Below are 15,052 nucleotides of genomic sequence, written 5' to 3'. Positions count from 1 at the left end.
CAGTAGTCTGACACAGAAAGATTTCAGCCCTTTAAGACTATACGAACTAATTGTTTGACAGCATTAAATTAGTAATTATAGTACTAATGAAAAGCAGAAGGAAATGGTAGAAATAGAAACCAATTCTAGCCTAAGTATGAGACCTTTAAAAAAAGTGTATTTTCTTTTTGCTAAACAGTTGCAATCAGTATTGTATCAAACTTCATTTAAGCATCGTTTAACAATATTAACCTTAAAGCTATTTTTCCTCAACTGTACCCAAAAAAAACCTCACACCAATTAAGCTGTTACAGTTTGCAAGAATATATTTAGCTCTGCATAATTAAATAAAATTATATGACTAAGCAGCATGGTAATAAATTTGTAGATATAAGGATTTCTGCAAAGACCAAGAAAGCTTTTCTACTTCAATGCCTCTGCTCAAACCTTACATAGTGTCCTATGGTACTGGCATAGGTGTCGGCAATCCAGGACATCTCCCTCTCCCCTGTGCTCATATCAGGAGCAGGCACATCAACACCAGGTCCTGTCGGCAACAGTGAAAACAGCTTTTAAGGATCAACCATTATTCCCTTGGGAACTGTGTAGGGCTTGGCAGAGAAGAACTGTTTAATCCTCAGTTTATTATGCAAACAACAGATTCTTCTCAATTCATTTCAGTTTTAGGTGCTGTATCGCGCATTTGCGCAATACTGTCGAAACCTCCAACCTGACACACAAGCCATTCAGTACAATGGAGCTCAGTTTGTCAACAAAAAGAGTGACATAATGCATCAACAGCATATTTCTGTTTTTATTTTTTTGATAATCATTGCTGTAACAACAGGAAAGGTGCTATTTAGGTATGTATGATTTTATATACCATGACATTCATTGTTTATTTTTGGATTAGGATTTCCTTTTTGTTCCTGGGTGCGTTGAAAAACTGAAGATAGGCTGTTTCTAGGAATTGCACTGTAGCATGTCCATTTGATTTTACCCCTCACTTCAAGAAAGAGGCATTACATCTTTTGTGATGAAACAAACCTTTGAAAGAACTTCCACACACATAATAAAACCAAACTCTGTTTTTCTAGACAACTAAAAATAGCACTTGCCCAACCTATTTAAGATCAGAGGGATTGGCTCAGCAAGATTTTAAACGCAACTCTGTCTCTACCGATTCTTTTCCTAAGTATTTTTAAAAGGTTTGTGAAAGCTGCATAGCACCAACCATAGAGCCAAAATGGAAGACAAATTTAATCAAACCATTTTGATTATCACTGAACTAACAATCACGATAGCTGGCATAGTGTATAATATTATCCTAGTCACATGTAATATCAATAAGTGTGCTTATACAGAAGCTTAATTCAGATGAGAAGCACTCCGGCTGAAGAGCAAGAAAATGCAAATAAACGGATATACATTCCCAGGGGAAGTTAGACACCAGGAAGACATGACAGACCTTTAACTAGTTACATGTCTTATTATTCGCTTCAATAACCACCTCCTCCAGGTTCTGACCCTCTATTTAATTACAAGTCAAGCTAGTAACATTCAGCTTTCTCCAGAGGAGACTTCCAGATAGCAACTCCAGACAGTAAGTTATCAGAACAACTCAGGGCTGGGAGTCTGAATGAAACACCTACTAACATCACAGAAGCTGAGGTTCTGTTACAACAGGCACTTATGCTTCTTGCTTATGCTTTTCTTGCAGCCTGTGGTTGCCATGGGTGAAGTCAGCAACTTTCTCTGGGGTGGATCTTCTATTTCCTTCCTCTGTTTCCTCAGATATCTGCCAAAAGCCTCAACTGAGACTACAGGAAACAGTAACAGTGAGGAGTGTGATATTAGAGATCAAAACTGCAACAAACTTGGTCACAATTTTATAATCTACCTCTAAGAGGAAAGTGATTCATTCGGATCCTGTGAGCTCAGCTTTTGAGGCTTTGCATAGCAGAACAGCTACCAGAAAAAAAAGCTGACGGTTCCCTTCAAAATGCACTAAGACACGACTCAATTCTTTGTGGCTCTGTGCTGAAAGTTCTATACCCAAATTATGCACAGCTCTCAAAAATACAGTTATTTAAGGATACTACCTAGTGGATGCTGTCAATGCACAATAAATCAGCTTCCTAAATTTTCATAGTAAAATTGCACAACATACCAATAAAGCCCTTTTTTGCCAGCTCCATGGTGAACCTTCTTGTGATCTTTTCCAATTCATTGTCCTAAGGAGAAAATGCAATGAATATCACAAGAAATCATTAGTGTTTATTAATATTTGCTAGAACTTAGGCCCAAGCATAAACAGACATCCTTTTCTTTCAGAAGAAAGGATGATTCATATATTTATATAATTCATATGCCACTCCCTAACAGATCTTTGGTATTCAGGCAGCACAAGGAAACACACCGCTTTCTTTCCGTACATTCTGATCCACAACGTGTCAGGAGTGTGGCACAGGAAGAACCACCTGTGCTTGCAGCAGAGATTTCCAGCAAAAAAATTTGATATCCTATGTGAGTGATTTATAACCAGCAACAGCCAGCCTGCTGGCGGTGTAAGCAACACAGTAGAACAACTTCACACAAATCCTTACAGGAGTTCCCAACTTAGAATATCTGTTATGCATTCTAGTATTCCTTTCCGTACGAATTACTTTAATTAGGGCAAGAAGGCAAGCCTGCAGTAAACTTTTTATAAGCCAAGTTAGTTATTATTCACACTGGAACACTACACAGAAAGGTTTAATGGAGCATAAAACTATTTGTCAAAATAAACAAAACCATTAACTTTTTTCTAAGAGTAATTTAAGCTTTTATTAACAGTATCAACAAAAAAAATTTCAGGTTCCAAATTATTTGTAGTCTTCTGACTTTAAGAAAAAAAAAGTAATAAATTAAATAATTGAAGTATTCTACCTCTGAAACACACACCTTGTAAAAATTCTTTTCCCACCTATTGCATGCACAAGCTAAATTTGGCCTTTACAGAGGCAGAAGCGACAGGAAGTTTTAAGTGGTCAATAATGCCCTTAGAAGAGCCTTTCTAACTGGCTGGCTTCAGTACTGCAGGTAACCAAATTTTTATCTATGATTAAGCTTACTGTGTAGTTCTTGGGATTGATCTTGACACCAGCCTTTGCCCCACCAAATGGCACATCTACAAGAATGCAAAGGAAAATCATTTTACTTTTTCAACAAATGCAGAACGCATTAGTATTACGTGTAAGGAATTATATCTTTGATTTTAGCGGTGAATTTGGTTTTGCCACATTTAGGGCTTTACAGGCACAAGCTATGCTCTCATCTAGGTACTTCTATAAAAATGGGAAATATTTCAAGGGCAGCTTGAAAATGGTCTTTGAAACTCAGAAATTCACGATTCAAATTTTCTACACTTCAAGCTCTTGTACATGGGACTTACAGAAACACTAAGTTGTACAGTTTATGTTTTACTGGTTTAGCTCATAAATTTTACTTTGGAAGTCCTAAGTGAAGTGTCTCGATATACATTAAGAAAGTATTTTGGTTTTGCATACATAATGTGCAGATTCTCTCCAAACTCCCCTATAATTTAGCAGCCATGTGTGAATTATACTTCTTTATGAACCATAAAGGAATTTTATCCTTCTCTCTCCACAGTTTCCCTGCCTGAATCTTTTACAGCCTCCATCCGTTCCCCCTAAAATTAGCCCCCTCCTATTCCAAGTTTGTCATACTTTGATTCAAGTTCAAGTGCATTACTTTTATGGGAGCGGGTAACTAGCAGAATTTGGACTTTTCAAATGAAAATGTAGCTTTATTCTAGTATCTACAGTAACAGCAGAGGAAATACGTGTTATTATTTTCATCACTATATATTTTTTCCCCCATCTTGTTACAGATTGTAGTCAGAAATTACAGTCTAAAACTTAATTTAATCCTTTGGATGCTTTTCTGTAAATTATATCAGTACTGATTGAAATTAAAGATTGTATCCTTGCTTGAGAAATTATCACTTACCAACCACAGCACATTTGTATGTCATTAGAGATGCTAAGGCTTTCACTTCATCCACACTAACATCCAAACTGTAACGAATACCTGCAAAAGACACGTAAGAAAAAAAGGAATACACTGAACAACTTCACAGGTATTTATAAATTGGCAAAGTTAATTCTAGACCAGCCATCTATAACATGCAAGTATGTAATTTATCAATTTAGTTGCTTTAAGACTTAAAGAACAATCCCCTATTCTCCCTCTTAAATATCTATGTTATACTTAGCAGAAATTCAAGACTTCAGCTATTCTGTATTAAGTAGTTTAACAGCAGCACTCAACCTTGGAACCAAAGTGAATATTCATTGGGAGGAAGATGAGCCAGCTGATAGGTTACTCCAAGCAGAGTTTAAGAGGCTCATAAAGCTCATCAGCATCCTGTAAGATCTTTAGTTTTGGACTTCATTTATTGCATATACAAGACAAACTTTGTTCCTGAATGTAGCTTATCAGTACAGGTTATAATCAAGATCTCTTTGCTAGATGAATGCAAGTTTCTGTTATGTTATGAGCCTTGCAATACCTTGGTTGTGGTCCAACAAACCCATATGTAGCTTCTGAGCTCTGGCTACTAGGCACAGCCACATAACAGAAAGCAGGTAGTTACTCCACTAAATCAAATTTGTTCAACCCATTTTGATGGAATAACTCTACCCCAGCAAGCTTGTGTGACTAGGCCACCCATACCACACCTGCATGGAAGCCAGCCCACACCAGCATTCCCCGCTCTGAGTCATTCAGCAGAACTGCAAGTGTGCGCTGACACATGGTCTAGATGCAAATTCAAACTGGTGTGGTCTGATAGCAGCTCAGATGCAACACGGGTGATCCCATCAAGGCAGCTCAAACTGAGTGGAAAATGATTACACAAAGGTAAGGAGATTGGTCACCTGCCTGACTCTTAACAGTCTTCTAAAAATTGGGTTGTACCTGTCCAATAAACTGATTGACCTCAAAGTTAAAATTCATGTATTCTGGAGGTAGTTGCAGAGTAGAAAAAATTCTTTAATCAAACTGACAGGGTACTTAAAGAACTACAGAAGCCTAAATGTAATGTCAAAGATCAACACAGTGCCCAAAGTCATGGGGCCACAGCAAAAAACTCCCCTACAGCTACAGGTTAGCTTCTACCCAAGCTTCTCCTACATTGCTCAGCATACAATGAGCCATGAAGAATTTATTAACCCCACCCCTACTCTCCAAATCCTTGGCTGTAGGTTGTGCCAAGCTGCACAGCGGTTTGTAGCAGGCACAGAGTGTCCTTTAGATGCCTGGACAAGGCACCACATATTTCCTCTTATGTAAAGAGAAGACCATATTCAGGTCCTCAGGAATGAAAAAAGGCCAGCATGCATTATCCCAACAGAAGCACTGTGCTGCTATGAAAGCCTTTCCTGAATGCTCTGGAAACAACCCCAGTTTCAAAGGAACTGAGTGCTGCTCAAATAAAGCTGAGGGCCAAGTGCTGCTTTCTTATGTGACTTCAATCAGTAAAAGAAAGTACCATGCCTTTGCAGAACAGAATTTAAATTTAGTGTGTATATGGGGGAAGTGTGGTCTCCAAAAGCAAACTAACTAGTTTCTGACTCAGGTAGCTGTAAGTTGTTAATGTCTGGGCTTTCAAGAACTTTCTCACAGCAAGAATACTCAAAATGTAAGTGGAATCTATCACAACCCAACAGACCAGTCAAATTTACAATGTGCACGTTTTTTTTCACGTGTCTTATTCTGATCCCTCAGAGGAGCGGTTATCCTTCTGTCAAGCCCTGAGCAAGAACAAACACCACCGATAGCACTGGCTGTCCTGCCCGAGGACACTGTTCCCTCTTGGCTGAGCAGGTACTCTGGGGACAGGTCTCATCTGAGCATTGCTCAAGCCAGCTGAAACTGAAGCCACAAGCTATGCAGAGCAGAAATGAACTTCGCCCCTCCACCCCCAGATGAACCAGGGCACTGTGTATTTATCCAACCCATGTATTTATTCAAACTTCAAGGTGCACATACAAAGCAGTTTTGCTACAACTATACTCCTGCAGGCACACAAAATGTTGTTTGGTGGAAACAAATATGATATGTGGAAAGCAGCAGCAGGACTAAATAGTTAGGAATAGTTTTTTGTACATTTTTAACAGGGAAGCAAATACAAAAGGTGACAGCAGCCTCTTCTGCACATCGTATGGAAGATAGGATCCAAAAAGCTGAACAAGCAGCAGTTTAACTAGAAGACTCAAACACATACAAAACAGTTACCTCTCCAGTTTCCTTGTATTACACTGTATAAACTTTATTGTAATTAATATTAAACTTTCATACCAAGGGAAATAGGGAAAAAGCTCCAAGACTAACAAAGTACTGAAAGGCTTTCAGCTGAGATGTCTACCTGTCACCCATTTACATATACCAGAATAGGGAAACTTGAGGCTCAAACTGTCCCTTTCTAGACAACTTTGTATTTTTGAGCAAGACTTAGCTTCTTTTCCAGCCTTTTAATCAGTGTTAAGTGAAATGGCTTGTCTGCTGGCTTTACCTTCATAAGTGGGAGGCTAGTCAGTTCGGAGAGCTGTGCCGACTTCGCTAGCCACTTTGCTCCAGCTTATCTGCTAAAAACTTTCATTACAGCATCAGCCATAGTTCAGGGTGAGGATTCTGGGTTCCCTGACAGGTGTGATTATTCTTCCCCTTCTGTGGCACAAGTAGATAACATTTGAGATGCACTAACATTTCATTCCTTTTCACAGTTCAGCTAGTTACCATCTTCCAGAAATTCTAATTGCTCTGCAAGAGGCCCACCTCTCGCTGGGGAAGTTATGTGCACTAAGCTGTTAGGGCTGATGAGAAGCAGGCATCTGAGAATGCTGGACATTCCATCTGCAAGGGGATGCACAAAGATAAAAGACTTAATTTCTATTCTATTTGGACATCAGTGAAATTTAGTTTGACAGCTTCCTAATTTGGCAGGAGGGGAGTATTGCCACGCTTTTGTATGGCTCTTTTGGCAGTGTTAGTATGCATTCAATAGCCCGAGTCTAAAAATGGACAGTATACACAGAAAAAATACTGTGGGTTTTTTCGCAAAGATTCTTAATCCACAAGCAAATGAGAGTCACTGCTACGCAGCAAGATTATCATTTTTTTTTGAAGCCCCAGCCAGTCCCATGCAGTAAGTCCCTGAAAACTTGTGACTTTTACAGCAAACTAGCTACAAAAAATAGTTTGAAGAAAGCCTCAAGTTACAGTATGACTCACTGCCATGGAAAATACTTTTCACTGGAAAACATACAAATTCTTGTTCTAGTTGAGAACTCTCTTTCCTTGCCACACCCCAAGAAGTTAAACAGTATGCTGAGAGAAACTTTGTTTTCCTAAGCACAAGACCTTCTAGATTACAAAAGGTTTGCATTTTAATTTTGTTTCATTACTAGTCAGTATAAAAAGAAGGACTTATCATAACATTGCAGTGCCCTTGCTTTTAAAATTTCTTTTTTATGTTCTGTGTTTTGGAGACATTATACGTCACCCAGTTACCTCTTGCACTGAGCCCAGTAATTGTTTTGGCCAAAGTAAAATTTGCTCATGATGTAAGCTTAGCTTCTTAGACAGATGCTATGGATTAATTTTGACATTTCCAAATAGAGGTAGCAAAGCACTTGAAACACAGTATCTTTTAAATAAATGTCAAAGTAGTAATTGTCAGCAAGACTGTATGTTGGATGCTGTGATAATAGCAGTCAGTTACCATTTTAATCAGCAGGTTTGTACTAAGAAGTGTACTAACAGGCATGTAACAAAGATCTTTATTTCAAAGAAAACTGGCTATACATTCTACTATATTTTACACTATACAGATTTCAGTATGTTCCTTGATGTTGAGTCTGTTTATTACACTTCCTTAGTAAACATGGTGTACAGAACCACCAACTTCTCAAGGATGATTACTGCCTTTCTAGTGTGCCTAAAAATCTACATTTAGGAAAGTTAGTGTAATTATTTCCTGATCTTCTAGTGCAATGATCTTAAAGAGTAGTAGCTGCATATGCCCTCACTAGTAATGAGCGTGAAGTATTCAAAGACAAGTCTCAAAACTTAACAGTTGCCATAGTAACAGTTCAGAGCAAAACACTTGGTAAACTACTCCTCCTGCACTAGACGTCTTGCAAATCTTAGCAAGTCTCTCAAGTTCCCCAGAACCTGGAACAGATTTGCATCTCAGTCTGAATTACTAATATCTAACCAAGGCTACTGTCCCGCTTTGACTTCAGCGTTTTCTTCTAGTTACGGTCATCTCTTGATCTTTGAAACTAATTTGGGTCCTTTACAGATGATGATTCTTGTTAAAATGGTGCATTTGTTCTGCTCACTTCTGTTTTCAAAATGCTTGCTCATCAGAACAAGCGTTTCAGGGCAGCAGCTACCCTAGGCGATCCAAATAGCACTCAGCAAAACAGATTTCGTGATCTCATTTGAAACTTTTCAGGACCGACTACAGCCGTGCTAATCTCCCAGTCACCAACACTGGTTTCTGCAGTGGCTCTATGGGTTAACAGCTTGCCTGACCCTGTCCAAGGGCTGACATTACATCCAGAGTCTAAAGGAGATTCAGTAAATATGCTCACCTTGTTCAAACTATACAGCAAAATCCTCAGACAAGCTCCATAAATCAGCTCTAGCATTTATTGTAATGCCTTAGTTCCCTAATGTTTTAACTCTAGATTATGTATAACATTTTCATTCTGATAAAGTCTGGGAAATAAGCAAGTGAGACTGTGATTATACTACTGTCAAACTCTGTGTAATCATTGACACTTAGCCGATGTTCCTAGCAATCCTTAGGCTCTTTCAGAACAAGCACATTTTTCTAAATCCAGAAAAGCAATCCAGCCTCCCCTACAAGGAAACTGTTTAGCCTCATTTAACCATTTGGAAAGTGCAGTAAGCAGCACAATGATAAATTTGCAATTATTGAAGACGAAGAAATTCAACAAACATAACAAAGCAAGATGAATAATTCAGTGCTGGAAAACAACAACATTCCTAAATTAAATTCACTAACTGCCAAGAGAGGAGATAAAAATATTTATCTCTTCCCACACAGCATTAGACAGTTATAGCCTGGGGCAGGAAAGAGATTCCTCTATGGACGCATCCCACCATTCCAATTTAACCAGAAGCATCTATTCAGTGACAATTAAGGTACTCAATCAGACAGAATACTTTAGTGTATCACTTCTTGTAGACTTTTGATAAGTTTAATAAGCTGTACTTCTACTTGAAATATACTTAAACATATACACTTACACATTTATTTCACTCCATGCAAAGAAAAGCCAAGAATAATCTCTATTGAAAAAAAAAGTGTGGTACATTAGTAAGATCTTGTGCTTTACACGCAAATACGGCAAATCTAGTATACCACCAGGCAAACACGTATTACCTGAATTCATGCACACAGAATATGGCTATGAAGTAGAGTCTCACCTACAGAACTACCTCAACCCTACCTGAGGGATTAGGTTGCTCATTAAACTGCAGTCAACACTGTAGTAACAGAGAGATGCAGTAACACCACTTCCATGCAGATATTAATACCCCGTGCATGGGTGTGTGCAGAGGGAGGAAATAACACACGAGCTGGCCCTGAGTAGTCCAAATGCCATAGGAGCCACAAAACAATAAGCCACCATAGTACTGACACGAAGCAGGCAAATTAGACACCCTGCCTGTATTTCCTAACCAGATGGAGCTGTTGCAATGCATGGAACAGAACACCTGCCAGGATGACCCAGAGAACAGGAGGAGGACTATCACGCAAGAGATTCCCCTCCTCACTCTCTCCAAAATGAGTTTATCCAGAAAGCCCAATGCTGAGAGGTATGATCGCTCTATAAATAGACAAGGAACCAACAGCAGCAAAGGAAAACAACTATGCAAGATCAAGGACAAAGTTGGCTACTGCACAAACAATATAAGCTGACTGTATGAAAAAGTTGAGACTGAAAAGATTTATAGCCAGAAGTGCAAGGCATAATCCCCTGCAAAAATATCAGAGGTAAAAACACAAAACATATGGTTCACTGAGAATTGCAACTAGATTATTAAAGGATAATAAAAGCTTAGGACACCCATTTCTTGTCCTGTTCTTTTCAAATTGCAATTTAAATATATATCTACTCTTGTACTAACTGTAAAGTTACGCCCTACAATAAGAAAGCAGAAACCTATGAAAATAAGGCACTAATATAAGCTTTCAACATAACACTGAAAGTGTTGTTACCATAGTCAGGCTCATTACCTTTTTTCCCTGTGAAACTCATATTCCTTTGAAGTTCAATCAGTTTTCATGGTTTGTTTCAGGTTACAGATGATCTATGTTACAGTTCTATCTGTTGCATGGTCCCTAGGGTACATTTCCATGTCTTACCCTCTAAAACCCCGGGCCAGAGACATGACCAGAGAACTTTCATCCATGCATGACTTAAAAAATCAAAGTCACCAATACAACCCCAGGATAAACAGAGCTCTTCTGAAGCAAAGATACCTCATAGCGCTACTTCTTACTTCCCCCACTTACAAAGGGGCATAAACAATGTCATGGTAGTCAAGACAACGCATGGGGTTGTACTGGTCCAACTCTTGCATGTTCAGCTTCGTTTGCAAGTAAGGTTACCATTATGATGTACTTACACTGTTTTAGACAAGGTGATGTGTACAACACAGGCTATTTGGTGACTGGGCACTGAGATTAGCATTAGCCTTAGACCTCTGCAGTTGGAAAACTGCGGCAAGGATAGCGTGAATAAATCTCACCTTATGCAGCAAGAGGCTCATTAACAAACTCATAAGTCAAGTGAGGAGGATAAATCCTGACAGGCAGAAGAAAAGCAGCCAAAACCAGAAGATAGAAAAGTTTTGTAGTGCAGAATAGTTCCTTCCACTAAGCAGCACCACACAGGGAATCGGATTCATTCACCTCCAAGTCAACTGAGCAAATAAAGTAAGAACCATCTGTCTTTATGTACAGATAGTGAACTTTGAAGTAATGCATGACAAAATTTTTCAGAATTTCTACATAAGTGAAAGTCAGACTAAATCTAGTCTACAACTAAAGATGGTGTTAAAGCCTTTCGGAACTGAGGAAGCCCTTGAGGCTTGGTTAAGGCAATTTGCATGAGCATAAACAAAAGATTCGGCTGTTTCCCAACTCTGATTCATTTGGCTTTGTCAATAACAGACCTGTTGAACAGCCAGTTAACATGAACAGGCTTTAAAAAGCTTTAAAACCACTGAATAGCTTTATCCCTGCAGTAAATGCTGCCTAATAAACACAGAATCATTTCCATACTACTAAGCAGGTAGGAACTCAATAAGCTTATTCATATTTGCACATTGGTTATTTTCACTAATCTGCTCTCTGAAACTGACCTATTAACCAAAATAGCCATCAGCAATCACATGAAAAAGAAGCTTAACCAGTTTTATGTCTTTCGTAGAACCTGATAAAATTATTTACACAGATTCATTATTTTAGGTAGGAACAGCCTGAGTGCTTTTCAACAAAGTCATCTGCATTCGGCCATCTCATTTCCTGCGCCCTGTTCATTTTGAGTTCTCCAGGCAGCTGGCAGTGCACCGAACAAGAGCAGCTGTGGTTTCCTGTTAGTGCTGGCCACTAGCACGCAAGTCACTGCACAAGCACGGGAAAGAGTGATCCGACCCACAGCGCTACTTCAGCTACCACGCAGCCTCAGGCCAGCCGTGTAAATACTAAGTTTGGATCTTAAGCAACTGGATTTCCAACACACAAGAAAACTGCTTATCTCCATGTTCTCAACAGCATGAGGAGGCTTCTAACTACTTTTCCTTTCCAGCAAACAGTTACATGGCAGAAAACAGAGTCTTTAAAACCCAGACTTGTGTGCTGGACACACTGCGAGGCCTACCACTTAAACGAGTATATTCATGACTGTTTCTTAAAGTTTCCTACAGCACAGATGAGAAGCACATCAAAAGGAAAAGAATCACAACCTTCTTGAGCTGCAACAGTTTGAAACCCCCGAAGCAGAATTAAGTATTCATTTCTACAACAATTAAACAGGTAAGCACCACAGTATGCAACAAGAAATATTATTTCTGGGTTCTCTCAATCAGGTGAAAAAACCCCACAAGTTATAAACTGAAAAGAAAGTATGTTTCAGTACTTGGTGCCACTTTTCCTGAAAAGCTCTTCTCTTGACTCAGTGAAGAATCACCTGCACTACCGTATAGTGACAACTGTGTCCGACAATCAAATCCACTTGTATTTCTACACCTGTTTTTGGGGGAGAGAGGAAAGTAGGATAAGCCATTAAATAACTGTCTATTTTTATTAACTGTGCTTTAGATTGTTAGAACTAGGGTGTTAAGAGCATCGTACTTCTTAAATAGAAATATGACAGTTAAGTTTCCCACCAAGGTGCAGAAATTTGCCTACGCAAAAAATCTAAGACTAATCTTGAATTTACCCCATTCAGCCCACCCTATGCGGCCTCCTGTTCCATTTCTGTATCAGACCACAGCCAGCCATCCAGACAGCAGCCTCACTTTCAAAGCAGACTTCTTCTGGCATTCACTCTACTGAGTTATTTCTACTTGCAGGCAACAGAGAAGACAGCAGAGAAGGACTTACTAGTCAAGGAACGGCTGGATTTCTGCTGGCAGGTAGCATCTGCAGGAACACGTGAGTTTTAAACTTGCTTCATAAAGATCAACCTCGCATTAAGAAGTTTGGCACTTTCCACATTTGCGCTAGACTACTAAGCAGGGGTGAAGTTTTCACCCAGGCAGAGAATGAGCAGGCAAAGAAACTGAAGATGATGTCTGTGACAGAAGGAACATAATCTAACTGCTATGATGTTAAGCTAAACATTTAGTAGAAAAAGAAAGTGCTGCGAAAGTGCAGATAATTCAACTATTTAGTCTCTGTTTCCTCAAGTAATTGAGCTATCTCCAGGTTTAAAGCATCTCAATCAAGATTGTTTTAAATGGATTTATAATACAAATTTTTCAGTAGTTCATGGTTAAATCTGTAAATGACCTTATAAACAAAAAGAATATGCAGAAGTAACATACGGTCACCAAAGAAGTATTCTGATATGGGTGTACAAAAAGAAATAAGGAACAAAATTAAAGAAGACAGCCTTTAAAAGCCCAATAAACATTTATTTTCCTGCATTCCATACTTGAATCTTAAAGTGCACTTCAATCATTTCTCTAACCTGCATACAGAACAGTATTTAATATTCTTTAAACAGCATCTTATCCTTCAGCTTATTAGTAAATAATAAATGGGCACACCATGTACTTTTTCTGTAAATGTACTTCAAAATGTAAAGCCAAATACGATTACAATTGATACAATATGTAAACATCAAGAAATACACGAGATGAGTATTTAAAGTACAATGCTCCTCAAAAGAATGACAGAGATGACAAAGCATCCCTGCTAGCTAGCAATCACCTAGCAGTAGCTACAGGCTATCTCTCTCTTACTACAAAATACAGATCCTTAAAAAAAAAGGTATGGGGAACCTTATTATATCAAATTCTACTTTTCAGTAAGTGCAAAGTTAAAGTTCACAATTCTGCATCTCAAAACATCTGGAAGCTATGTTCCTCCAACTGCCCTGCAAGCCTTCCAGCTCACCCCTTCTTTTGAAAGGTGGCCTTACACCCCTTGGTGTTTCTTGCTGGTGTGAATTACTTGCATCGGACTCTGCACTCCACGGAGTGCGAGACACTCACTTCAGAAAGTTTTCCTGTATCATACTATCGTGGAGTTTGAGTTGTATTTCCCTGGGTTTTGTGGTTTTCTCCCTGTGGAATCTACGAGGATTCTAGTTTTTAAAAAATCACTTTTAGACAAGAGCTCAAGTTGTTAGTGCATTTCTAGTGGATCCAATGTACCATAAAGGCAGAAATATCTTTACCACCGCTTTTCTTTGCAATTTAAGTAGAAATGTTCTACTTCCTCCCACCTTTCCTAATAGCGGGTTTCAAGCAGTCGATCTACACTTATTGCATGTTCCATTTAAATTTACTACAAAGCCAGATCAGTCATCTGGTAGCGAGCAGATTCCTAGAGAGCATTAGAAGGTGAAATCCATTTATAATCACTACACTGGAAAGAGTGGAAAGGAAACATCATCTGCAATTCCCTCCCTAAACCCAAGGGGGGTGGGGAGTGGCACAGGAAGAAAAGGACAAACTGTTGAGACTTAGTATTTTCTTTAGCTGTCATTTCCAACGGCCTTGAAATTTACAGTTCTAACTTTCCACAAATGCTACTGAAAATCAAGAAGTTCTGCTGAGGATTTAGAAATGTAGGTATCGGAACAGAAGGTATGCAATCACCCAAATGGTGGTTTTTGTTCACGCACAGAGTATTTTCTAATTCTTTGGTGTGAAAACATTAATTCTTTCAGTTCTGAGCAATATTAATGTGAAATATTAGAAGTTATCGTATGTTAAATAATATCTTGTTATTTCATTTGCCACTGAACTGTATTTTGTTATGCAAGTGGTGATCTTAAGATTAACACAGGCTGTACAGAAAAGCACTTCTTGTAAGCAGCAGCAAAAAGTAACTCAGCCCAAGCAGTAACAAAACAGAAGTGTAATATCCATTAGTATTTTAAAAGAAATTACAGCAACAGCAGAGAAACAGTAGCTCCACACAGAGTAAACTTCAGACAGCTTCATCTACGACTAAGTCTGATGCCAGTAACTCTCGTTCCAAGTAATCACCAGAAGTTATTTTGAGTTAGCCTCTTTTGGGCAAGAAATAAACATGTAACAGGATGCTCACTACATATTTGATTTTGGAAAGTTAGGAACCACGTTAACATGACAGATTATTTGTGCTGCAAATAGAAAAATCATATGTGGTATATACACAGCAGCTGAACTGATGATCAAGAACATGTTTACTTCAGAACACCTTTCCTACTCTATTCTAGAAGTCAGAGGGCTTCATTGATAAGAAATCAGA

The 15,052-nt window shown here is 38.7% G+C and overlaps 1 protein-coding gene across 1 annotated transcript in view; it reads right to left on the bottom strand.

Moving 5' to 3' along the window:
• Positions 1–15,052, bottom strand: part of GLUD1 (glutamate dehydrogenase 1) — a 30,516-nt gene that overhangs the window by 14,145 nt on the left and 1,319 nt on the right. The window contains exons 2-5 of the mRNA XM_075423014.1: positions 3,991–4,071; positions 3,093–3,148; positions 2,150–2,213; positions 432–526 (exon numbers count right to left, since the gene is read on the bottom strand). Coding sequence (XP_075279129.1) covers positions 432–526; positions 2,150–2,213; positions 3,093–3,148; positions 3,991–4,071 — 296 coding nt within the window. The remainder of the gene's footprint in view (positions 1–431; positions 527–2,149; positions 2,214–3,092; positions 3,149–3,990; positions 4,072–15,052) is intronic.

The sequence above is a fragment of the Opisthocomus hoazin genome, chromosome 6, assembly GCF_030867145.1.
Source record: "Opisthocomus hoazin isolate bOpiHoa1 chromosome 6, bOpiHoa1.hap1, whole genome shotgun sequence".
In the NCBI taxonomy this organism is placed as follows: domain Eukaryota; kingdom Metazoa; phylum Chordata; class Aves; order Opisthocomiformes; family Opisthocomidae; genus Opisthocomus; species Opisthocomus hoazin.
Note: the sequence above shows the minus strand (reverse complement) of the source record. Positions and strands in the feature narration are given on the sequence as shown.